The sequence below is a fragment of the Cyanistes caeruleus genome, chromosome 4, assembly GCF_971803275.1.
Source record: "Cyanistes caeruleus chromosome 4, bCyaCae1.hap1.1, whole genome shotgun sequence".
Classification (NCBI taxonomy): Eukaryota; Metazoa; Chordata; class Aves; order Passeriformes; family Paridae; genus Cyanistes; species Cyanistes caeruleus.
In genome coordinates this window covers 57,472,958-57,499,536 of record NC_141704.1, presented here as the reverse complement: position 1 = coordinate 57,499,536, position 26,579 = coordinate 57,472,958, and the positions used below count along the sequence as shown (strand labels likewise).

Below are 26,579 nucleotides of genomic sequence, written 5' to 3'. Positions count from 1 at the left end.
TGGATGTGTCCTGAGCAGCAGTTCAGGGCAGAATTTGATGGAGGCTCCTCTCCTGTAGTGTAGGGGCAAAGAGCAATATTCCTGATGGGCTTTAGTGGCTCACCTGGAGCTGGGCTCACTGCACTCCTGCAGCTCTGCTGGGATGAGCCCAGGCTGTTTGGTGACCCTGCAGTGCTCATCTCCAAGCTCTTGCTGCAGCTGCAGATGCCAGCAGAGGGAAGGAGTATGGGTTTTTGGATGAGATGGGCTGATCTCCAGCAGACAGGAGGAAAGTTATTTGCCCTTGTTCTGCACCGAAGATGTTGAGTGCTGCCCCTGATTTTGGATGTGAGCAGAGTCCTCAGCTGTGGCAAAATTCTTTGAAGCACGTGGTGGCTTGTGAAGCAAGAGAAGCAACTTTCAGTTGCTCTGCTTAGGAGTACCCGGTTTAATTTCTCTTTTCCAAAGTTTGCATGCTGTGATGTGAAGGTCTGTAGAAAAGAGTGGAGAAAGTCAGGCTCTTCACACCACAGCATGGCAGGAGGGTGAGAGGAAATGGACATCAGCAGAAGTGAGAGAGGTTCAGACTGGTAAGGAAAAAGGGCTTCACAGTGAGGATAACAGCACTAGAGAGAGCTGCCCAGGGAGACTGCACCACCTCTTTCCTTGGAAGTTTTTAAGACCTGACTGGCTAAAGCCCTGCGTAAGCTGGTCTTAGCTTAGTGTTGGCCCTGTTTGGGCAGAAGACTGGGCTAGAGACGACCTGATCCCCCTACCAGCTGGAGCTGTGCTGTGTTTCCTTTCACAGCAGTCTGGACTTGAGGCACTGACCTTCTCAAATTGAGATAGGGCACTGCTGGGCAGCAGATTGGTTTGTTTCAAGGCTGTTTTGTCTATACTACCTCATACCTGTGTTATTTCCTTTTCATGGATAACCCTGAGTCTGTGGGTGTGGGAAAAGACCACCTCATGGATTAGCTCATGTGAGTAGCATGGAGAAGGTCTTCTAGACCTAAAAGCTGAAAAACACCCAACAAAAAAACCCCCAAAACTCCAATCTTTGAATTCCAAGCAGATTTCTGTTCCTTCATCCCTACAGCAAATTCTGTGTGCAAGATAATGCTTATCCCAAGGCTGCTTTTTTTCCCCAGTCTTCTATAGTCTCTTTTGCTGGCTTCAGTGCCAGCAAATCTGCCTGCAATGTTTTGGTTTTGTGGGGGTTATCTGAAGACATTTGTGTTGTCGTTTACAGAGCCCCTGTTACCCACAGGAGAGATTTGTGTATGGGTAGAACCAAAACACAGGAGCAGCAGAGAACTGATCTTCTCTCCTGGATTTTGTCTCCACTGCTGAAGCAGTGATGGCACAGCTGCCTTAGAAAGCCTGTGATGTTATGGACTGGATGCCTTTGGGGTGCCAGGACTAAGAACTTAGATCTAAGACTGCAGTATTTTTTGCAGCCAGACACCTGGCTTTCTGGGATCTGTCTTGGCTAGCAAAGGATGAAGACTAAAGGAAAATATGATGTCTGAACTCTCCACTTTCATAACTCCTAATACGAAGCAGTGGCTGACTTTCTGCAAAACATCTGTCTTTCTCATCATGGGCGTAACTGGCCTCGTCATCAGCGCTGATGGTATGTCTTGTTTGAGCTCCTTGGAGCTGCAGCTCCCTTTGCCTCCTCCTCTGTGCCTCCCCCCTGCACAGCTGGCTGTGTGACTCAGGCCTGGGAGTGGTGTGGGGTTTCAGGCAGGCTGGTAAGATGTACTTTTTAGAAAAAGGGCATAAAGCAGAAGGGTTCTTTTCAGAGAAAGAAAAGCAAACTGGCATTGCCTACATATGGCTCCAGTGCCTTGCGTGTGCTCCCTGGTGAAATGCTGCAGGGACTGAGCATGTCTGGGGATGTCCATTATGGCTGGCTGTGAGCCATCTGCCCTTCCTCTCGCTGGGAAGCATTTCCCCCTTGCCTCTGCGCATGGATGCTTGCGTGTCTGGCTGAGCCCTTCCCTCACAGCACTCCTGGAGGGGCTGAACCACTGGGAGAGGGCAAGAGCTGGCAGCTGCAGGAGGGCTCCAGATGTGCGTGGGTGCTGCTCCCTCGGGATCCCCAGCCGGCTCTCTCTGCCAGCTGCTGGAAGGCACCGCTCAGGCGTGACTCCCTGCGGGAGCAGGCATGGCAGGAATGAGTTCTGGCACAATTTTTAAGGCATGAGCTTTCTGGATGCAAAATTCGTCTCCTCCTCCAGCTTTAGTGCTTTTGCAGTTCTTTTTCAATTCAGCTCGTTTGCTTCTCATGGCTTTCAGTGGATGCTGTTGCTTGCCAGAAGGACTAAAAGAGAAAAAGTAGTATTTTGTACTTGCCCAGGGTGACTTGTGACTTCTCACTTGGGTGTACTAATTCAGAGCAAAATTTCAGCTAAATTTCCATCAGAAAAGTGCTTTGGGGAGTCTGCCCTTTGACTTGGGAATGCCTCCCTATTGCCATTGCTTCTTTGTTGGGATGTTAGAAATATGTTAGAAAAACCACAGGGAAAAGATGAACTTAATTTATGTTGTTGGTTTTTTTTTCAACTACAAACACTGCAAGATCCGCAAGATCAAAATGAATACGAAAAGTGCCACTGACTTTCAAAATTGTGCAGTTAAAACCTTGATTACTTTTCTAAAAAGTTTAAAGGCATTTCATGTCCAGAACATCTTTTTTTAGCTTTACTGAAAAAGAGCCTTGATTGGGACAGCTTGCTGGCAAGATTAGCTGGGGATTTAAAAAAGTCCTACCTGGTTTTAAGATGTGGCTTCAGTGCTCAAGAGGGACATTACATGGCTGGGATGGAGCCACTGCAGCTAGGAGGAAATTGTTTCAAATTCACAGGCATTTGAGAGGGAAAAGGAGCTTGGAATTATAAGCAAGAAATGAGAGTCTGCAGAAACTTGCATTGCTGAAGAGGCTTTTGAAGCACTAATAGAGTGCAGAAAGCTGTAAAGTCTAGGTGTAAAGGAGCCAGGGCAGTGGCTGGCGATGGCAAATTAATGGTGCCACTGCCATTGTGGTGATAAAAGTGTTGAAAAGCATGGTTTGGGGAGATTCTTAAAAATCTGAGTCTTGCAGGTGTCAGTATGTCACAGTTTGGCTGAGGACTTTTCAGTTCTTGACACCTGGGTATCTGAAAGAGAGCCTGATTTGGGAGAATTCCAAAAACAACCGCAAAAGTAAGTGGCTGAAGTATGAGGTTTGTGAGAAATGATTACAAACATTTAATGTGTATTGCTTTGAAGGTGGGCAGGTGTTTGGAGGAGTTTGAGGAAGTGGTGTGATCAGAACAGTTTATATTAAGCTCACAATACTATTCTTGAGGCATCTTTCTCAGTTTCATGTGATGTATGTAATGTCATTTACAGTAATAGTACCAGAATAGAGCGTTCTGTGAAAACTTTGATTTTAGCTGTGGTTCTTGTAACACCCAGATAATGAATATTTCTGTACTCGCAGCAAGATCCCTTCAGAGCTTTGTGCTTAGATTAAAATTATCAAAAAGGGGATTATGAATCTTAAGCTATCATTATGCTGTGTCTTTTTTAAACTGCTAATGTCCTCTGGTAGTATCTTTTCTCTTTTTGTCTGATCTAATGCTTACAGGTTAGAGAAAGGTAAGAAAGAATCAGTGTGAAATAAAGAGAAGCTGATGATGATCAGCAAAGAATATCCAAGGGGAAAACACAGTGTTGGCAAATGTAAGGTTAGAAAGGAGACTTTTCTAAATGGTGTCATATGAAAATTAGCCACTGTCAGTAATCAGGTTACAAAACGTTTTGGAACCAATAATTCTAGATAACTGGAAATCCAGATAGGCTGAAAGGTCCCAGAGGAGAAGTTTGGCTTGTTGACATTGATTTTTGTTGGGTCATGACATCATGAGGAAATAGCTGAAAATATTAAATTAAAGAGTAAAGGGGAGGAAATTGAAACTATTCACTAGAGATCCTGGTACCAAAGATATGTAAAAATACTTGGAATCTTTTAGGATTCCTCAGTTAGGGAGTGCAGTAATACAGATAGGATTTAACCGTGGTAGGTAGAATTTAATGGAAAGCAGACAAACCTGGTTTCATTCTTTGAGATGAAAAAAAATGACAGTAAATGGAGACATTTTGCAAGCAATTGGCTATTTATTTAATTGTATTGGTTGAAAGATTGTACCGCAAAGTGTATGGGATTAAAGGACTGACTCAAAGTAGTTGCTAATGAAGAATTAGTGTCAGAGGATAGATTTATTGGGTTCTGCAAAAAGGTACCAGACAGGAGGTTCTCATCCATGGTCTGGAAACAAAGTTATGTGACTAGGAACAAAAAAAAAAGTGTCTACCTATGGGACAGTGAATATATATTGGAAATCAAGATTTGGAAGGCATAACAAGAAAAATGCTAAAATATACTTAAGAAAAATGCTCAATCTTTGAGGCACACCCATGTTCTCTCCTGGCAGTTATATTTCAACAAATTATCAGATCCTATGTAAGTGTGTACCTCATAGAAACGGATTAGGACGGGGAAGATTAGGAAGGTTTCATAGTCCTTTCTAGCTTGAAATGCCATAAAACTTTATTGCTGGACCTGTTGACTCTGGGTACTTCAAGGCATAGCATACATCACATGCATCACAGCATTTGGTCATTTTCCTGAACTGTTGATTTCAGTGAAGTTTAAAGAAGTGCTTTAATTGCTTCAAGCTGTTTTTGAACTGCTTGTGTTTATCATGACACCTCTTGGCACATATTAAGGAAAAAAATGTACAAGGCGTATGGAGAAGGATAAGATTTCTGCTAGAAAAGAGACGTTAGTCCCAAAATACAAAATACAAGGCCACCTTTATGTATATTCCCTCTTGAAGCTGAGTACTAAAGGTGGCCTTGTGTTCTCTGAGCCTCCATCTGGGGTAGACTGGTAAAACACACGTGGTTGGTGTCAGCGTGCCAAGGGTCTTCAACTCTGTCGAGTGAAAGGCAGAGGAAAAGAAGAAAGCAAAGCAGTTAGGGTGAGGTATGAGGAAAAAGGGAATATGTGAAGGTGGGATAAATACTATCCCATATAAAAAAAGCTAAGTTTGTAGCTTTGATTTTAAAGGTGTAATTAGTGGAAGGTGGTGGTTGGTATGGTTCCAGTTTTACTAATGGTACCAACTTTTGCCCCAGTGTTTAACAGTGAAAGATTGTTCTTGTCCCACTTTCTCTGTGCATCACACTACAACCCTGTACTTTTCTACACCATCAGCTGAAGAAAGCTTAAAATCCCTTGCCTGTGGCAGGTCTTGCCTCATTAATGCCTGTCCAGAACTTCTGCAGCATTTTAAGAAGTGTGGAGATCACTATGCGATCCAGGGTCAGTCTCCTCATAGTCTAGAGGGGAATAATCTCTAATTCTGACATGCATATTGAAACAGAAGGAGGAGAGTGCCTGGGACATTTGGGAAGAGTGAGTAATTTTTCTCCCTTGGCATCTCTGTATTTAGGTGGCTGGCTGACAGGAGATGCTGCTTTAAATTGCTTCCGTGGCATGGCATAACCTTTTGTAGTGGTAATGCTGTTTTATTTTTTCTCTGGAATATGCTAGAAGCAAAAATATTTTATTCAAGTATAGTATGGACAGCAGATGTGTTTTGAAAGTGTCCAGAAGCTGAATTGGAAACATGGCAGTGACCAGGAGAGTACCCATCTTCTCTAAAGCAGCGTTCCTTCTTTTGGCATGAAGTCCCAGTGTGCCTGTGATGTGATGGTGTGTGGGGGAGTGCTGCTGCACTCGTGGAGTGAACCCTTCCTGACCTGCTCTGCATGGAGAATGTCTGGCAAGGAATGGAGCTCCTCAGCCTGATGATCCTGTCAGGCTGGTCAGGCTCCACCAGGAGAGGCTGAAGCTACGTGCTGCTGGGAGTCACCTCCGGAGCCTGCGTGGGGATGGAATAAATGAGCAATGCTGGTTGTTCAGCACCAGTTAGTTTGTGGAGCAAGTTCTCCTCCTGTGACCGCCTTCCTCGTGGAAGCCACTGGACAAGACATGCCTGACTTTTCAGAGCACTGCCAGAAGGCTTTTGAGGTGTCTCTCTTGACTTACAGGTCCTCTCTAATTGAGATAATTAAGGCACTTTCCAGCGGGTGTCCCAAAAATCTCAATTCCCACTTCTGCTTAGATATCCAACAAGAGGTCTGGTGTTTGAGCCGGGCAGGCTGCATTCCATCAGTTTAGTCCAGCAACAGGGAAAAATGGGAGTCAGAATTCTGTGGAGGTGATATGGAGTGAGCAAATGCCTGAGATAACCTGGACCAAGTAGGGGTGTGAAGAATTGTGGAGACAGATGGGGTAAGGAAATGTAATGAGCCGTGTGCAGCCCAGGCTGTGACTTCAGAGGTCTGCACTATGTACCAAGGAGAAATGGCTGTGCTGGTGCTGGGGAACAGCTCTTTCACCAGCTCAGTCACTGGCACATGCTGCACTGTCTGTGAGCTTTGAGGCAGTGCTGTGACAATCTGAAACGTGTCTGTGTGATGCTTTGCTTCGGAGCTCTTGCATTAAGCAGAGATAGTTGACACATCTCGGACTGGAGCTGTATCCATACGGGAGCTGATCTTCTCTCTGGACTTTGGAGGGGAGAGGGGCCTGGTTTAGAAGCAACTCTGAGGTTGCACATGGCCTGGTGCTGTCTCATAGCAGCAGGGAGGAGGTTGCTTTTTTTTGTTGCTAAACAGATTTTCAGGGATTTCTCTGAAGTACAATGGCACAGTTAATGTAACCAGCACATTCAGGTTCCTCACCGTGGTTATTTGCAACACAGGGACACTTAAACCCTCTTTTGTTAGCTTTTGCTTAGGGATCAAGCAAAGACCTGGTTCCTTCAGCATCCTGTATTTTCCCCTGATTTGGTTTGAGGAGTGGTGCCCGTGGTTGCACCGCTCCTTTGGACTTCTTGGAATCTCCCTGCAAACGCGCCTTTTCCAGTTAGTGACGCAGCGCTTCAGGAAGCTGAGCCAAGCCAAACAGGGATGTTCCCCACTTGGGGAGTGAGCAGGGAGCCTTAGGAACTTATGGTCAGTGTAACTGCAGGCAGTATATTCAAATACTAACTTCTCAGAGTCTCCTTTTTAGCAAATAGTCTTTGTGTCCTGGTGGTGTTCCTTTGAAAACCAAACAGGAAAATAAGGTTGGGAGGAAGGAGAGGGTTTTTCCATTCCTCTCTGACAAGGAAGAAAAAAAGTAGGTTATAAAATGTCAATTTTTTTGGATAGTTTTATGCAAAGAACAGCTCTGCCTTCTCCACTATAGCCTAGTGCACAGTTTCTCACACTGCTGGACAGGCTCATATCAAAGTGTACAGGTGTAACCACTACGGGGAGTAAAAAGGGTTTCCATTATTGTATTGGAAAAGGGTATAGCCAGAGGATCTGTTGAGGGGATCCAGGGAAGGGGCAGAGAGATGTAGAAGAGCTGAGAAATGTGTGCTCTTTCAGCCCACTCCAGCCCTAGAAACCATACAGTGTAGGAGGGTGTCACTTCTGCTCCTTACCTTCCTGGTAGGGACAGGTGGTCTTGTGGAGCTCTCATTGTTACGTTTTTGTGTGTCTAACCCAGATCTGCCAGCTCCTGCTGAGTCTGTTTTAACTGGAGAACCTCTTCCCTTTCCAGATTGAGCTTTGGAGAGCTCTTCAGGGAGTTCAGACTAAGGGACAGGGCAGGGACTGGACAACAGTCAGTTTGACAGAGTGTGGGAGGAAAAAATAACAAGGAGCTCTCTTAGCTTAAAACTTTAATTATTCAGGACTAGTTGGACTGACCAGGAAGAGATTTAGGAGAGCAGAAACTGTCTGTAATCTTATTTAAGCAAGAGTTATAACTAAAGGAGGCTGGGTTCCTTTTATTCTGTATTTCTAGTATATGCATGATTAACCTGTGATTTAGAATATTTATCTGCAGACTGTGCTTTTTTTATCTTTCCCTGGCAGACATCATGAAGTTGTGTGTATTGATGCCACTGTGGAAAGCTGGGCCTGCTGGTCAGAGGCTACTCTGGGAAGGCTGGATTGCTTGCTTTGGTCAAAGGCTGACTGATAAAGAGTAGTACAAGCTGGCTCAGTCACTTTGGTTTGGATTCTGGCTGGGCTTGGAAGGGTTTAAAGGAGGCTTAAAGACAGGGAAAAAAAAAAAAAAAAAAAAGACAAAATCTGCCTTTACCAGGAAGTGATGCAAACCTCAGAAGATCCAAATTTGATTCCCTCTTCAGCAGGGGAAGGCGTGTATTCAGCCTTAGCAAGAAACTGTCATCTGTCCACTGGTGTGTTTTTCTTGGAGGTGTGCAGTATTTTGGAGACAGTTTTTTTTATTTTGGGAAAAGAGTGGGAGTGCATCATCCAGAGCAGAATATATCAGAATGTGGCACTGGCACATTAGCAAAATAATGTTTAACTAATGTAGCTTAAATAACTTAAAGAAATTTAATTGCTCATTAATGCGATGGGATTTTGCTAGATGGAAGCATATGTGAAGAAGAAAACACGGAAGTGTGAAATATTTTGAAATCTCCTCTTGTATCTGCTGTGCTTAAAATGTGTCTTAATAACTCTGTAAGAATGAAATCATTCCTGTTATGAGTTTTTGATCAGCCAGCTCTGATGCCTCAATCATCTTGGGCGACATGGGAAGTGCACTGCTCTGGAATCTGAGATGTACATGGCTTGTCCTGTTCATTAAACTTTGCACAGGTGCTGCCTTGCACAGGAGACACAGATTTGGGGTCTTGTGGGAGGGCTGGAGCACCAACAGTGCTTGTCAGGCTGTGTAAATAGGGAGGGAGGGGTTTGTACCTCTGAGTGCATCTGTGGTGTGGGTGGGTACAGACTCAGCTGCGGGAGGGCGGCTGAGCGAATGTTTTACTGCTGCTGTCACAACTATATATGGGAGACCAGAAAAAAAAAACCTAAACCAAAAACAGCCCACTGCAGTGGCCAGGCCAAAAGAGCTTCAGCTGAATTTTATTTTCCACTTGCTGAAGCATGTCTGGATTGTTTCTGTAGTAAGAAACAAAGTCAGGTACTTCGTGTCTGGTGGATGGCAGCCGGCCCAGAGAGGAGTAGATTGCTTAGTTTGAGGCTGATCTGTTGCCACCATGAAGTACGTGGCTACCTAGAGTAATCTTTTTTGGTGGGATTTGGGAGCGTTACATGCCAGAAGCAGATGTTCCCTTCAGGAGGAAGGGCTGAATAGTGTGTTGGCTCTAACAAAAGTGTGCTTGGGTTTTGGAGGAAGCAGTGTTGTTAGTGCCCTCCCAGAGCCTGCAGAGGCAGCCCTGTTGGGATAGCCTGTAGGATTATGCTGGTTTATGGTAACTCTGACACTTCCAGCCATTCAGTGACTCAGGGTTGGGGAGAGTAGCCTATGAAGTCTACTTGGCACTTAAATTTTGTTGTTGCAACATTATGAGAGACAGTATGTCCTGGACAGGATGCACTGTAGCCTGAGGCATTTCAGGCTAATCCATGAGATCTTAAGGACAGGGAACCACACAAACCTCACATTCTTCTCTAAGGAAGAGCTGTTCACCCTGGAGATAGTACAGCTACGCAGTGCAAACTTGGACAGGATGTCCAGATCAATCTGCTTTTTTTCTCGTTCTCTGATCATGGCATGACAATTTAGTGAAATTGGACTTTAAAGTGCATCTTCACACAAAGAAATTTTATGAAGTCTTTATTGATATAGCTCAAATTGCTCATTCCATGAATTTAAGAAGAATTCTCGAAGATGTCTTTTGTCTCTACCAGTTTTGGTTCTTCCTGATGCTGAAGACAGAGTATCTCTTTTTCAGACTTACACATATGGGGATAGGTAAATTTGCAGATCCCTTACAAGAACAGTCAAGTTTTTGTTGCATTTTCAATGCAAAATACTGCTCTAGTTTGAGGAGGTCACTTCTTGCACTACCTTATCTGGAAAATAGATGCTAATGTACCTCACTGTGTTTCATGGAATAATTATAGAATATATTGTTGGCAAAGATCTGCTGCAAGAATGTGGGTCTTATTTTTTATTTTTTTATGGAAGTGCATTTTTCACTTCAGTGAAGTTCTGTGCATCTGACCTCAGCCAGAATGGTCTAATTGTTGCAATTAAATCACCAAATTCTGTCATTCGTAATACCCGTAAAGGAAGCAGTGCTCTGTACATGGTGATTTAGATGAAGCAGCCTAAACAACCTACATCATAATGTCTAATTTTACAAAGGATTGCACACACCAGATGATGCAGGAACAATGCATGATTTTTTATTATGTCACTGTAAGATTCTGTATGGAAACACTGAATTACTTACATGCTTCTACATTCTCTTATGTTTCCAAGAAAAAATAGGATGTGAGGTGAGCTGCTGTTGTAAACAATGCAGTTCTGAGAGAAAAAAGAGAAAAAAGAAACCCCAATTTTGCTGGGAGAGCTTGAGCTATACAAATCGGGGTGCTTGGGCTGCTGCTGTTCCAAAGTTGTTGAACTTTGCTGGTGTCTTAAATGAAGTCAGTCCTGGTCGACCAAACAGGTAGGAATAAAGCCAAAATCACCCGTGGGAGGGACAGCAAGAAATGAACAACTGGTTAGGTGTTCTGGCTGTCTGCTTTGGAGCTGCTGGCATAACTGAACCTGGAGTAACTCCCTCGTACTGCTCTGCCAAGGTGGTCTCTGTCAGCTTGAATAATCCACAGATCCATCTGGGTGGAGCTAGGTTTGAGCAGCAGATGTGGAGTGAAGCTGCTCACTCTGACAGAACAGTGACCTCTGGGAAGGAGAGTCCCATCTTTTGAATATGAGGAATAAACCAAAAGTTTCTGGCAGAAGGGCATGTATCTCTGCAGGTTATGGGTGTTAAACATTTTTATCTCAGAATTCCAGTGACACAGTGATACTAGGGTTTCCTTGGTGGTAGCCTTTTGCATGATCTGCTGATGCTGTGGGATGCTGAAAAGAGGCTGAAGTGCAGCTTTTGGTGAAACAGATAGGATGGAAGATCAGGCTATAAGAAATTGCATATTTATGAACTCCTGCATTTTCAGTCTGGTGTGATGGCTTCAAATTGAGTCTTGAAGTTGGAATGTGCCTCTTTGCTGTGCTCAGTCTGAGTTTTAATGACAGTGCTGGCATAACTGAGTAGTTTGCATGTGACTTTGCCAGGACTTGCTCAGTTTTCAAGATGTGCTCTCATCCATTGGATATGAGCAGCATTTAGACTCTTGAGCTGTTAAAGATAGGTTGCCAAAGTATGTTTCATAGCTTGATATTGTTATAACACTCCTTCGTGCATGTGGGTTTTCAGGCACGTCGAGGTTTTCTGCAATGTGTTCCTTCAGCTTTGTTCACACTGGTTGTGTCGTCTGAGATCCCTGCTTTCTTCACCACTATCAACAGAGAAAAATGGTTTCTCGGAGTTTGAAAAAACCCAAGTGTTACCCAAAAATGAGGGTAAGATAAGATTGTGGTCATTTAGGCCGGAGAGTGTTCCTTCAAAGTCTAGGAATAGGCAGAGGACCATGCCATCACAATAGGATGCCTTCTAATTGCTCCCCTTGCCCCTCCTCTTCCCCATCGACTTGAAAGTAGAACTTGGGAAAGAAGTAAGAAAGACCAGAAAGAAGCTGACCCCAAAATGTAGCCAGCCGGGGCAGTCTGAGCCGGTGGAAGCAGAGGCATGCAATTAAAAAAAGCTGTGTGTGCCTGGTCCCAGACATTCCTGCAGCTGCTGGCTCCTGGCGCGGTGTCCGGGTGGGCTGGATCCCTGCTGGATCCCTGCTGGATCCCTGCTGGATCCCTGCTGGATCCCTGCCAGCCCCTGCCTCTGCAGGGACTCTGCTGGGGAGTGCACCGTGGATGGGGAGAGGCGATGGCTATTGCTCCTTCTCCACAGGGCGATAGAACTGCTCCTGCCTCTGCTCAGAAATGTCTCACTTGTTGTTTATGTGCCTTGGACGAGCTGCGCTGAGGGAAGAAAGAGCCTCAGAAATCCATCTGAAAGGCAGATGGGGCACAGCTCCCCTCCAGCGGGGAGCCCACCTCAGCTTTCCAGCCTGCCTGCACAGTCCCTGCTCTGTGCGCCTGCGGGGGAATGGTTTCACAACAAATGTCTCTGTGTTTCCTTTGGATCCGGAGGGAAAGGGGCAGGGGTCAGTGCCAACAGTCAGGCTTTTGAGACCCTGGGCCCACTGAGCCTCACATGTGTGCATAACTTTTAACCAAAGCCCGTTGAATCCATGTGGTTTTATTCTGCCAAAGGGATGATGTAAATCCAGGGAGAGGTTAACACATCGGTTACTGGTAGTTAAATATAAAGTGTGAGAGCATGGCTGGGACTTTGGTGGGGTGAGTCGTGGGGATGCTCTCGCCTCTTTCCAAGGACAACAACTCTGTGTTTGTGCTTTGGGCTGAGGCAGGCCTGAAGCTGCTCTGGGCACATACTTGGTCTTTCTTTGCACAGTGTTGCTTTTCCACGCTGCTGCCTCCAGTTGTCCCTCTCGTGTCTCTGCTGGGGACTGGTGTGGGAAGAGGTGCCTGGGCCTCACACATCAGTGTTTTGGCTTAACCCTGCCCTGGAAAGCGAGTAGTGCACCTTGTCCCTTCCTGAGAACAGGCACGGTTGAGGTGAAGGCCTCCCCCTGCCATCACAAGAGTGATAATCCTGCAGGTGTCTAGCATGATGTTATCTTAAGCCAGGGCTGTTTTTCTGGATATTTTTCTAGAACTTGTTTATCTGAGTTTTTGGGCAGTGACTGAAGGGTTCAGGTATCTTGGGGCTAGATAGGTGTCTTAGATAAAATGCACTTAGGATGTTCTGGGTGGCTGTTGGTTAAATATTGTCCCTTTCCCCAACATCCCCACATCCCCAGGGCTCTTCCCATCACAGGCTCACAAGCGTGCTCTTGTGCCACCACTGGCAGAGGCTGAACAAGGTGAATGACCACAGGATCATTTTGCTGCTACAGGTTATCTTGTCAAGGATGAAACTTCTGTCTATCAGCAGAGGAGGCTTGCTGGTGGTGTTCCTGCCCTGGTTTCACAAGTGTGCTCTTGTTTTCGGGAAGAAAAGAGTCATTGCCATGGGAATTTGAGTGTTGAAAGGCAAGATGGAGAGCTGTGCACATTCCTCTTCTGCTCCCCAGTTGTGTCTTGTTTATTCTTGTTGTATCACTGAAGTCTTCAAGAACGTTTGTGTTGCGGTTCTTGTAAGTCCTGGTAGGAACCCCCTCTTTAGTCCTCCTTAAGTGCTGGATTTTTTCTCTAAACAGAACACCAGCTTCATAGTGTCCCAGGAGAACAGCTGAATATGTGCATGGATATCCCTTAGCAGTGAGAGATTTCACAGCCCTTGGCTGGGTCTGTAGGCCATTTGCTTATTGGCCCAGGTGCGTCTCTTGGAGGTGCAGAGTTGTGTTGTTGTCTGATAATACAGTGCATTGCTTAACAATACTGTGATGTGATGTGGTGTGAAAATTCCTGTCCAGCTTTTGTTCCTGCAGGTACAGCGCTGTGTGAAGGGCCTCTGTCTTGTCAACAGAAAAGCCAGGAATACAAATATCTACACATCAAAAAAGGCTGATTCTCTGCATGTATCCTCGTTTACTGCTTGGGCTTCTAAGAATGGATTTACATCAGGATCGGTCAAATCATCTGCTTAAAAAAGAATGGCTAGAGCACTAAACCTTTAAAAGCGTATCAGATTGTCACTGCTTTTATTTGTTATTTTCATTTTAGTTAGGGAATATACAGTTTGAATTGCTATTGGCATGGGAATCTGGTTTAAATCTATTTCCATGTTCTGTCCTGACCTTTCCTGACTGGTTTAACAAATCCTGTGGATAGGGGAGTAAGTCTAAGTGCAGCTACATGCACTGGAGATTGTAAGCAGGATGGGGAGGTTGATGATCTCTTCTACTCCTTCCCCCCATCCCACTCACCTGGCAGCTTGTAGAATAGCACATACAGGAGTTATGCTAAAAGCTGGACGGTCCACTTAAATTTCTGTTATCTCCATCTGTTTGCAGGCTTTTCTGGGTGTGTCTGCTATCCCCATAAAGCTCAGACTGGAGGCTTGTGTAATGGAACCCTTTCGTGGAACAAAACTATTAGGTCTTTCTGTAAAATGGTATAGTGTGTTCCTTTTACAAAATTCTAACTTTCTGGACCTTTTGAAATGCTACTAGATATTTTTTATTGGAAAAATAAAGATGATTTAGTGGGGAAAAGAGGGAAAGCTGCTCTTTCCAAAAGAAGAGCTTTTCTCTCTACTGTCCTATGCTTGAGTTCCCAATGTGTGCATGCTTGCAACTGTTACAACACGGGAACAATTCAGCTTTACAGAAATCCCAGAAATACTGAGTTCCTCTCCTTTGGCATTAGTGCCAGCCATGCTCATTTTTACTGGCCAAAGACCAGGTCTTCCAAAGCCATCTGAAACCACAACTTGTTGGTAGAACAGAGCAGTGATTTTAAATCCCTTGCTATTTGCACACCCAACACTTTTCTGGGGAAGTTTGCGGACTCTGCAAACTTGATCTCCTTTCATATTCTTTAGTTTCCTTTGTTAGACTTTGCAGCTCTTGCAACCAGAAAAAAAAAATGAAAAAAAAAAATTAAAATAGAAGCACAAAGAGGAGGATGCTCAGTAATTCTGAAAATCTGATGGTTTTAGTTTCGGCATGTCTGAGTCTTCGTATTGTTATTGCATTAGATGTGATTATTGTGAGCCTTGATTTATAAAATCTTCTGGTTTGTGAAACTTTGCTCTCATCTCTGGAGACCAGAAGTTGCTGAAGGGTGTGGAGTACAGATCTCCTGAGGAGTGGCTGAGGTTGCTGGGTGTTTGGCCTAGAGAAAAGAGGCTCAGGGGAGACTTTAGTGTTCTCTACAGCTACATGAAAGGAGGTTGGGTCAGTCTGTTCTTCCAGGTAACAAGCAATAGGAAATGGCCTGAAGTTGTACCAGGGTTGGTTTAGATTGGATAATATGAAAAAAACTTTGTGGAAGGGGCTGTCAAGTATTGGAACAGTCTGCCTAGGGAAGTGGTTGAGATTCTGTCTCCACATGAACATTATTATTCTTGGTTAGAAGGATGTTGGAATGCTTTGCACAGGAACCATTTGTTCTTGTATGTTAGTTTAATGAATTAAAACTTGTGTGGCTTTGATGTGCTTTTTTTTTTTTTATGGAAGCAAAAGGCACTCTGTGCTAACCTGCTGAATGCCAGGTACCACTTTCAGTTCATTGGGGCAACATCAGTTCAGTACTTGATCTTCTGGCACACTGATGCCTGTCCTGGCAACTTGGTTTGGTTTCATTTCATGATGCTGAATTTAAGTGGTGTGAAGTCAGTCCTGTCATCTGTAGCCAGCTCCAACCCCCACAGGAAGCAGCAGTTTTAGGATCACTTCTCCTTCTTTTTTTTTTTTTCCTTCTTTCAGTTAAAAAACCTTCCTGATACCACACATTTGTCCATGTCCCTTATGCAACAGCTTTCTGTGTAAAATCCGCTGCAAGTTTCAAATTCCTCAAGAGTCCCATAGCATTTTGGTCTCCCTCCCTCCCAGCCCAGATGGTCTGTAGCAGATGCTCATCCGAAATGTTACACAGCCAATGGTGCCGTGTTAAAAAAATGATCTATATTTAATGCACACAGACACACAAGCACACACACACATACACATGTATATAAATCTATGTATATATAGTCCTAACTGGCTCTGGAGTTACACATTGCAGATGAGCAGTACAAGGTTCCCCTGATTATTTTTTCTGGCTCTGTACCTGTGTTTCCCTAGAGCCAAACAGGCTCATTTAGCTCCGGGAGAGTTCTCCTCCCTTTGCTCTCTGCTTGAACTGCGTCGTGCGGTGGGCTGTGCTGGGTTGGTACCTGGCAGCGGGGTCTGGCGTGGCCATGTGCCACTGGTGGCTTACAAGCTGCATGGAAGAAATCACAAGGCCTGAAATATGAATGCACATTTGGATTTCTGAGCCCCCGAGCTTGCACTTGGTCTCTGGGTAGCCCTCAGAGCCTGAAGTACCGTATGTGGTGTTGACAGGGTGGCATCTTGAATCCGGTGTTCACCCTCATGACAGGAAAGACACTGAGGTGCTGCAGCAAGTCCAGAGAAGGGCAACAGAGGTGATGGAGGATCTGGAGCACAAATCTTGTGAGGAGCAGCTGAGGAAGCTGGGGTTGTTTAGTCTAGAGAAAAGGAGGCGCAGGGGTGACCTTCTTGCTCTCTGTACAGCAATCTGAAAGGAAGTCATAGCAATGTGGGGTGGGTCTCTTCTCCCAAGTGATAAGTGGTAGGACAAGAGGAAATGGCCTCAAGTTGCTCCAGTGGAGGTTTTAGATTGGATAATAGGAATTTTTTTTTTACCAGCAAGGTTGTCAAACACTGGAACAAGGCTGCCTAGCAAAGGGATTGAGTCACCATCCCTGGGGATTTTTTAAAAGATGTGCAGATGTGGCACTTTAAGACAAGGTTCAGCGTTGGACTTGGCAGTGCTGGCTTGGACTTGATGATCTCAAAGGTGGTTTCTAACCTAAACAATTTCAAGTGCTTGTGTGTGTTCATCGCCCCTGGCCTTTGTGCAGTATTCAATGCTGTGCCCTGCAACAAGGGGCTTTCTCTATCTCCCAGCTGGCATTGGTTTTCTTATGATCCTGATAATTTTGGTACTGAATGTGGTGCAATCTTCCATGCCACTACCCTCAAGATCCCTCCCTTCTCACTAGAGTATCGCTTCCTTACTGCCCCTGGGCACGTGGCAAAGGGCGAAGGCAAAAGGTGCCCAGGCTGGCCCAGGTGGTATGTGATGGCTCCTACCCAGCCCTCTAACCACCAGGCCATATTTCTTTTCTTACAAGAAGGAAAATGTTTGATAAAGTCTGGAAAAACCACATTTTCCACCCTGCTCCCCCCGCTTCTAAACTGTGGGGTAGTGGTTGCACAAGCAGGGGCTGAGGAGCCCGTAGAGGCACTGGCTGGGTGCTGGGACAGGTCCCATGTCCTTCCCAGGCACACCCCCAGGCTGGGCCTCCCCTGCATGCTCCCCCACTCAGGCACCCAGCCACCTCTGAATAGCTGGAATAGATCTTGGCCATGGCTGGCAGAGGCCGGGATAGCGGGAATGAGTGATTACGTGTGCCTGTGCTTATGCAATGTCTGATACTTCCCTGCGCCGTCTCTGTCCCCAGGACACTGGCAGGCTCTTTCTACAGTCTCGAGAGAGGAGTCTTCCATGCTGCACAGCTCACTGGCTTGCTCAGTATATCCAATTAATTAAATTTCAGTGCCACAAGTGAAAGCGGCTTTGTTTGCGCATTAGCGTTTGGGAGATGTGGACGGGGAAGATGCTGTGCAGGGCTGTGTGTGTGTGTGTGTCTGTGTGTGTGTCTCTGTGTCTGTGTGTCTCTGTGTCTGTGTGTGTGTGTGTGTGTGTCTCTGTGTCTGTGTGTGTCTCTGTGTCTGTGTGTGCTGGCTGGAGGTGTTGGCTGCAGCACCTTCTGCTTCAGTGCCAGAAACTCACATCGCCTGCTGGCATTCGTCTTGTAATTAATCTTTAAAACTGGATGAAACTCCTCCTTTCCTTAAATGCTCCCTCTCCTTTCATTCTGTCAGCTGGTTACTTTTAAAGCATTTTCTTCATCAAACTAAAAAAGCTTATTTCTAATGTAAAGTAAGAGCACAAGTAACCTTGTTCTCACTGTGTTTGAATGGGGCTGCACATTACGTGCTTGTGTTTGTGCTCTGTCAGATTTAAAGCAAGAATAAAGTTATTTGCCTTTGATTTCTCTGCTGTGGGCAGCCTTCTGCTGCTGCAAACTTGGCACTTGGAAAGGATGATAGGCCCTGAAAGAGATGCCCAAACACATGCAGCTTTACTAACTAAAAGACTTAAAAGAGACTTTGAAATGAGCAACTGCTAAATGACTTCTTTTGAAGCAAATCCCTTTGCACGGAAGCTCCCTTTTAATTTCCCCATGCAGTTTAGCATTCCTCTCGCTTGGGCTCACAGGGAATCTCCATCAGCACTGAAAGTGGCCATCTACTGGATTTGGCAATCAGCTGTGGACTCTGAAAAGGATCACAGTGCTCTGTGCTTGGGAGTCCTTGCAGTTTGTCACAACTGCTTGCTTGTGCTGTGGCGTGGCTGCAGCTGCCCCTCTGGTCCTGAAAATCAGTTTCAGAAGGACAGGGGATGGTTTGCATGCGTGTCTCTGCGTTTGCAGTCTCTTTGATAGAGAAGCCTTGGGGTCCAACGTGAGCTTGCCAAGTCTTTCCTCCGAGACCCCGTCCCAGCTCGCTGTTGAGGTGTGGCTCTCGCAGTGATGGCAAGTGGTAGGGGCTCCCTCTCCCACCTAGCTGGAGACGTCTGAAGCCTTCACCAGCCCTCTGGTGTGGGGAGGGAAGCTGTCTCACTTGTGCAGCAGAGCTGGAGAGCCCAGCCTGAAAAATAAACAAGGCTTTCAGTGGGCTGAGGCTGCGGGATGTGCCGGCCGCTAGAAGTTTGCCGAGCAGTGTGTTTGGAGCGGCCTTGTGAGCAGGAGGGTTGTGTCTAACACGACAACCTTTGGTCCTAAACCTGGGTGCTTGAACTGTGTTCCCCAGCTGCCTTCCTGATAAGGATATCAAGTTACCTGGAGTACAGGGAATGCAAAGCTGCATCAGCAGGTTTCCCAGCTCTGGGTTTGCATCACTTTCTCCAGAACACACTGCCATTCTAGTAAACAGCCTTGTTTTGCTGCCAGAAGGCCAAAGGAAACAATTATGATGAATTATTTTGACCTTACGTAAATCAAGGGCTATAAAACTTCACCAGATTGTTTGAATTCCTGCATATCTTTCTAGGGCAACCTCTAGTCTTCAGTTAAGAGTGGTTTGGGTCGAAGAATTTACACTGTTCCTTCATGGTTGATTGTTCTCCTGTTTTTTAATATTGTGAACCACAATGAATGGATCTGGCTCCAGCTGGTAAACTTAGCTGAAAGCTGGTAGAGCCATCCTCTTTAAGTCTTATTCCCTGTTTGTTTCACTACTTAGGAACATTCACGTTCTGCATTTGTTTCCTCTTTGATGAGCTGAATACATTGTTTTCTTACTTGCTTATATTTTGAGGCAAGATTTCCCTTTCTGTAGTGATTCTTATGATTCTCTGAACTTTCTCCAGTTCAACTTCCTTTTTGTTTTGGAATTTGGTAGCAGAGGAGTAGAGCCTGGCTGTGGCCAGGAGCAGCTGCATCCACCACAAGCATGGAGAAATTTGTGCTTCACACTTCTCTGTCTTCTGAAGTCCTCAAACTCGTGTGCTCTGGGTTTTGCAGGGAACAAACTTGTGCAGCAGGTTGTGTGATTGGTGTGAGGCTGCAGTACAAAACTGTAGCTGGGGGTTGAGCTTTACAGGCACACTTCTTTTAAATGTGAAAGAAGTTTCTCATTTAAGAAACAAGTACAAACAAAAGTAGCCCTAAATAAATAAAAAAGGCAGAATTTCTACAGTGCCTTCCTGCTGTTCTTTGGGTGCTGGCTGCACCTCAAACTGTGACCTGGAGTAAGCAGGGGTCTCCTGCATCTGGAGCATATACACATCTGCAGTAACTCCTCCCCAGGACCCAGTGCTTGTGGTACCTGTCCCACAGATGTTCCTTCAGCCATCTCTCCCAGAGTCCTGGGGTCTTGGTTCTGATTGTCAGTCGCCCAAGTGTGGCTTGGAGCCTTTTGTTTGCACCATAAGATACTTTTATTTCTATTTGTTTTTACCTTCACCTTTACTTAAGACATGTCTCTTGTTTATGGCTGCTTACCAAGTTCTCTGTGTTTTGGTTTTGTGACCTGTGTTTTGTTACTTGCTGCCCCTGCTGATACTGCATTATCTGCAGCCTTCTGCAGTGGTGGCTTTTCCTCTCAGGTCACTGATAAAATATTAGAGTCTGGGGCCAAGAACTGATCCCTGTGGGAACCCACTGAAAACGTGTGGCACAATCAGCTCATTGCACGTGTGTGTTGTGATTGACATCTGGAGATGTGTCTTACATCTGGAGATTTCTGGTTTCCTTGTCACACTGAGTGAGCCCTCCCTGGTGACTTCAGCTCCCTCTGGCTTTGTTTGTATAGCACCAAGTCTCTATATTGTATAGCACCTCACACTACAAGGGGTACTAAGCTTGTAATATTATTTCAGAATGAGGTAAAATTTAAGAAGCTTGATTGTCAATTATTGTGAAATTATAAGCATAAATTAGATTTATCTTCCTTTTGGAAATCCTTGGGCTCTTTACTACTCTCTTCCCTTTTCCATCTCTTCCCTTCATCGGACATGAGCAGTAGGTAGGTTAACTTGCTGTTATTTTGGTTGCCTTGTTTACACTTAAATATTTTTGTATTGTTTCTTACAGTCCATCAGTACTGTCTCCTACTGAAAATTGTTCCAAGAGCTCCTTAGAAGCTCTATTTAGACTTTTCAGATGGAAGTTTTCTTGGTCTACTAATTAAAATGGCCAACTTTGAGTAGCTGTTTTTATAGTCTCTCCCATTATTGTTGGGATAAAAGTCATTTCATTACCATCCTGTGGGATGGCTGTATCATCTAGTCTTATATAAAAAGCAGTAATTCAGAACCGCCCCCTCCCAGGAATATTCAATTAAACATTTTGATCTTCTTTTTTCTCCCCCAAATAACTGCAGCCAAGCAATGGCCTGATCTATAATTAACATTCCTCTGGATCATGACAAACTCAGAAGCAATCTTTCTCCCTCCAAATTGCATTTTCTATTAACTCTTTCATGTTTTCTAGATTCTGATTTATGTTACTTCTCGGTAATTTTTCCTTTCTCCTAGTTGCTCAAATATATAATATTTATGTTCCCATGGTAAGCAGGTTTGTTTTCCCTGTGTGGTTTTCTCTTCACCTGCCATGGTGAGATGGCAATAGTTTTGCCTTTCAAGTGGCGAGGAACAGAGGGAGAGAAAGTCCAGAGCAGTCACGAGAGTAAACACTAATAGGCAGAGATTTAAATGGCAGTGCACAAAAGTCAATGACACTTGGCAAAAATACACAGCTGGGAATGGAGGAAGTTCTTGCACAATCTTAATATGCTGCTTATCTGTCACTGGTTTATTTTATCCCTTTCCAGGTGCTGTGACTTTGACTCTTCCTGTTGTTTTCCTTCTGCTCCCTTGCTTTTCTGGCTCTGCTCTTCCAGAGTCTTTGACTGCAGTTTGCAGTTTTATTCCCAGTTCTGCTGCTCTTCTTTATGTCCTGCAAGGGGATGAGTATCTTGGCCTCCCTTTCACCTGCTTGGGAGCAAAGGCCTGGAAATGGAATGTGCAGAGAGGAGGTAGAGGTGAAGGAGAGGGGTGCTCTGAATGGGAGAGGGCTAAAAAAAAGAAGCTGAAGTATCAGTTCACAGACAAATGATGGCAGCAATGGTTTGTCAGTCTCCCCTGTATTCCCAGAATTTATGAGGAGAGAGAGCCACCATTCCTCTTGCTAGATAACCTATTCCACAAGTCCCTGCATCTCTGGAAGGAAGCAGAAAGGAGAAGTAAGCACACGAGTTTGTTTTTGTTTTGGTTTAAGACCTGGTCGTAGGATACAGATGTTTCCATCTCCTGCTATCTTGAGTCCTGAACCCAAGTCCAGTATCACTCATGGTTTATTTATGTATTTATTTTTTATAAAACTGAGTGAAGTAATGTTTACTGGCGCTGTGACAAAAGGGCTTGTCATAGAAAATTGGAATACCAGCTCTCAAGTGTGGGATATCTTAAAATTATTTGACCAGATGCATGCTACACATGCTTGTAATTGTATTTTTATTTGATCTTTTTCATATCCTGTCTCCTTTTTTCCTTTCTGCAGGTTTCAGCAGGGCTTCAAAACAAACTTTGTCTGCCTTTGACATGAGTGGAAACCAAGTGACCCACCCACACTCTTGTTTTGACATAAAATGAAACGTGTCTTCCCTCAGAGGAAGGGTCCCAAAGTACCAGTGCTGATGGAAGTACTGGTCCATACAAAATGATGTGCCAAAACCATTTCTGTGGGTTCTTGTGTGAATTTTTGTAGAGTTCAGGCTGTACAAAGTGCAATGTGCGTGTCCTTAAGTATCCATCTCATGGTACAGAGGACCACTAGGAGTGGCTTTAAAATGCAAGGCTTTTTGCTGTGGGATGCATTTGGTAGGGCTGGCTCATCTGAAGCAGCTCCAGTGTCCTGGCTCCAAAAAACATGTTCTCTTTCAGGCAGAGGGTAGGAATGTTCCTGGTGGTGTCAGCATCAAGTACTGTCACACTGCTCTTCATTAGCTTGCTGGGCTGTAGCAGGTTTGACATAAAACTTGCTGCAAAGTTGCAAACTGGAAACATTTTGACAGTGAGGGATGGGAAGTCTGTGATGATACCTGCTGGTGAGGGATGGGAAGTCTGTGATGATACCTGCTGTTGATGAAGTCCTGGCTCTGTGTGCATCCATGGTGTCTGGGCTTAGTGCAAGCTCATGGGAAGTGTGAGAAGCATGTCAGATCAAACCCCAGGACATGTCTGCTGAGAGCAAGGTAGAGGACTTGTTTGGAAAGGTGTTCTTCGCTGTGGTTGGTTGTTTGACTGGTGAGATCACACACTGGAGTAGTATTTGACACACAGTCAACTTTTTTAGTGCATGGTACTTCATGTGTAACCCTCAGTGAGAGCAGCACTGAACACAAAGTCCTGCCAGTGTGTTTCTCCTTCTGCCCTGATAGCAGATATCTGTGTGATAGACACAGGTCCTGCTGGGCAGGGTCTAAACCCTGTGGCAGCTGGGGCCATTGCTAGCCAAAGGCTGCTGATCCTTGAGCTCTGCGAGGGTTGTGCAGTTCTTCCTCCTGGGTAGGGCAATATGACCCTTTGATTTCTTTACATTTGTTTCACAGAACCACTCCATTCTGTTTTCTCTCCATCTACTGTGCTCAAGCACATGTTTCTTGAGTTCAAGAAAGGGTTATATCTGCGTGGTGTGTTTTTTCTTTTTAAAACTATACACACATCTGCAATTTCAACCATTATGTGTATGAATTTTTGGTAGTTTTTATAAAAGCTAATTAATGTTTTCCATAATCAACTCAGGGTGTCTGCATTTAGGCACTTGATAGTCTGACTCTTCAAAACTGAAGAGTACCTAAATAAACATTGAGGAGCTTAAATTTGTGTCTTTTCAAGCCTCATTTTCTGTGCTTCTATTCTTAAAAACAAACAAACAATGCAGCTGAACAACCCCCCACCCAAAGAGTACTATAAATCTGTAAAACAAAGCCTCCTAACTCTTGTGAAATAAAATGCCCAATCTCTCTTTAAGCTGCCAATACTGATCATAAAGCCTTGCTCATTTTAATAATAACAGCTTTAATTAAAGAGCAGGCTTTTGATGGGTGGTGTGTAGGTTTGCAGCCAGTGTTAGGAAAAAGAAAGAATGATTGCTTCTGCAAGCTGGAACCCTGCTATTTAAACTTGGCAACCATTAAAGAAGAAACACTGTGGAAGGAAAAAATCAGGATTTTTATTTTAAATGTCAAGTGTCCTATCAGTCAGGACTAGCAAGCACTGCTGATAGGGCAGAAGTTGTTTCCTACCTACACCAGTCAGGCTAGTGAAGGATCCTCCTTTGAAAGATACTAATTTGGTCCTCAGGGAGGAGGCTGTTGAGAACACTTTAAACATGAAACAGCTGAGCTGGAAAGCATCTGTGTTCTGCAGGACATCCCCTGCACTAATGGGAACCTAGATGTGAAATTACAGTTTTTCTCCTAACAGTATCAGTGGTTATCTTTTCCTCGTTCCTGTTACAGTTCTAAAGTCAGCTGGGAGTCGGACTTGATGATTACGGGTTCTTCCCAACTTGAGATATTCTGTGATCTCTCAGATACATACAAGACTAGTGGATTTTGTTTAAAATACAGGAACTGTGCTGGCTGTGCCCCTTACAAAGGGCTCATCTGTACCCATTAACGAGGGATGCTGTTACATGAAGCCTGAGATGTATTTTCTTTCATCCCCTCCCATTTCCATGTTGAGGGAAGATGTTAAATGACGCCAAGTGCAGTGTGCCCAAGCGGTGTGAAACTCTCCTATATTGTTAAGATCTATCTCCTGTCAAGAAGGAACTGGAGCAACCATGTTCTTTTAAAAATGGCTGTAAGTTGACCCAGCTGTGCAAGAACAAAATGTGTTATCCCTGCTGCCAAGCTCTTGGGCAGCAAAGAATACCCTAAATGCCCACCATTGAACTGTAAAATCTGTGTACAATCTGAAAACTTTCTTTACTCTTTATTTTTTGACTTAACCCTGTGAGTTACACGGAAGACACTAATTTGATGTAAAACTTGCAGTAAATGTGAGTTCCTTCCATGGAGCCTGGAGGTGTAGCTAGGGTGTAAACAAGCAAATTAATATTATCTCACAGCAGATACTTATGACTGGCACTGCATGGCTGAAGCACATCTGGGGAAAAAAAAACAAGCAACCAAAAACCCAAACAAACCAACCAAACATACTTTTCTATTTTCTTTTTTCACTACACAGGTTTTAATACATAGTTGGCCTCTTCAGGTATCTTGTGTGGGAGACCCCTAAGTTTTGGGAGCTGAGCTCCCCTCCCTGTGTTGTGTGAGCCACGCTAGCTGGAGGTGGCAGGAAGAAGTTTTGCTCTTGGTGGACTGGAGGCTTGTGAGATGCAGATGGGTCAGCCAGGCCTGTCTTGTTGCCTCTGCAGTCACTGGGGTAAAGAATTGTGGCTCTGCTGGGTGAGGGGAATGGGGACAGGTATGGGGGGGTTCAGTGTTCTGTGCTTCTTCTGCTCAAGCTGGCAAAAAAAATGAGGGATAAGGGAGTAGGGAGGGAAGAACTGAGACAAAAGAACAGCTACATCTGACCTGAGAGCGTAATCCAAATGCTTACTTGCAACACAGAATTAATCATGTACTTTGAAGTCTCAGTCAGGGACTCACATGAGGGGAGCCTTTTTGAAGGGCTTCCAGCTGACCGACTCACTGCTCTGGCCCCAGTGACTCACTCCTCTGGCTTTGGTATTTTGGGGAGAGGGTGGGGAATAGCAAAACATGCACCCAGCCTGTTGAAAAGTTAGGCTAGATCCAAGAGCTATGCACTGGGAGAAGGGCAGGGGAGTATGAGAAGGATTTTCCTATTTTGCATAGCCTAGAGGCTTGGGCTAGGAATGAGCAATAGCATCCTTTTCTCTCCTTGCAGAAAGTGGACTTAAAAGACTGAACTTAAAAGGGTTGTTTCTCACCCTTGCCTCAGCTGCACAAGGGCTTATTTTCTTCAATTTTTGTTTTTCTTTCTTTTAACCCATATTTAGTCCCGTCTATTTAAGAGTTTCATTTAGGTTTTAGTTATCTTTTTTAAATTCAAAGTACTTTTTTTTGGTGAGGATTGTTAAGAAAGCGAAAGAATATTTTGGAAGACGGGCAAAGAAGTAAGGATGGTTCTTGAAAAATCCCCCTGATGAGTTAAAAAAATGCATGTCTTCTTTGCTGGTTGTGGGGTGGAAATATTTGAGTGTTTGCAACGGGAGTGTGTGCATACATGTGTACATAATGGGGTGGATTATAAGATTTGCTCAGCATGAACTTCAACATTTCCAACTGTGTAACCTGAGCAAGCGGAGAAGATGTGCAGATTTAATTACCATGTAAATCTATTAGCTCTGAATTTCCTGGCATTTGTTTTGCTAATGACACAACCTGTATGTTATTCACTCAGTGGATTTTTTTTTTTTTAATCTGCCCATTTTATTTTTTAAGTGCTTAAAACAAGTAAATGTTGGTGTGAGAGTCCAAACAATTGTGTCTGCTCTTACAGTGGATCTCTTTGCTGGTTTCAAATACTGGTTTTGCATTACTCTTTATGTTCACCCACAAATGAAGGACTTTGAGTGTAGTTACTGAGTATATATTAAAGGAGTTTACAGTATAATAAAGACATAAAACCCAGGCTGTTTTGTACCTGTGGGTGGATAGTGGGATTTTTTTTTATCCCATGAGTGCCTGTTGTGTACCTGACAGTTCCTCCTGTGGAGAGGTGACTGATTCCTTCAGCCTGGGGAGACTTTGGGGTGAGCCAGAAGGGAAACACTAACTCCCAGGAGGGTAGTATCTCGAATTTGTGGCTGGTTATAACCCTGGCATGTTGCATGGCTGCCTTGCCCCGGCCTGCTGGGAGAGCTGGGCTTGTTTTGCAGTGTGCAAAAGGTGCTGTCACTGCAGCTGCAGCTCCCCTCTGGCATGGCTCTGCTGGAAAAGGTGGGACTGTGCCGCTACGGCGTGTGGGACTTGCAGCTGATGCAGTGCATTTTCCAGGCTCAGCAAAGCCTGCTACTTTTTTTAAAATTAAGTACAATTGGAGAGTGTCATCTGGGGCTCTTGACTTCTCTGCCTTCCTTTTTAATGAGTTCTTAGAAAGTCAGTTTTCTGAAGATGATTTTCATTTTTGGGCATGGTAATGTCTTATCTTTAAACGACCAACTGGGCTGGTGGAGAAGCCAGCACTGCCATGCACCTAG

The 26,579-nt window shown here is 44.6% G+C and overlaps 1 protein-coding gene across 4 annotated transcripts in view; it reads left to right on the top strand.

Annotated features, from left to right (window-relative positions):
* CREB3L2 (cAMP responsive element binding protein 3 like 2) overlaps positions 1-26,579 on the top strand; it is a 74,220-nt gene that overhangs the window by 7,776 nt on the left and 39,865 nt on the right. Inside the window, exon 1 of one of the 4 annotated variants that reach the window (XM_023937881.2) lies at positions 260-1,615. The exons of 2 other annotated variants lie outside the window; for them this stretch is intronic. In XM_023937881.2, coding sequence (XP_023793649.1) covers positions 1,613-1,615 — 3 coding nt within the window. In that variant the 5' untranslated portion in view covers positions 260-1,612. Of the gene's footprint in view, positions 1-259; positions 1,616-26,579 lie in introns of those variants that run through there. One more of the 4 variants, XM_086884914.1, reaches the window with a different exon arrangement.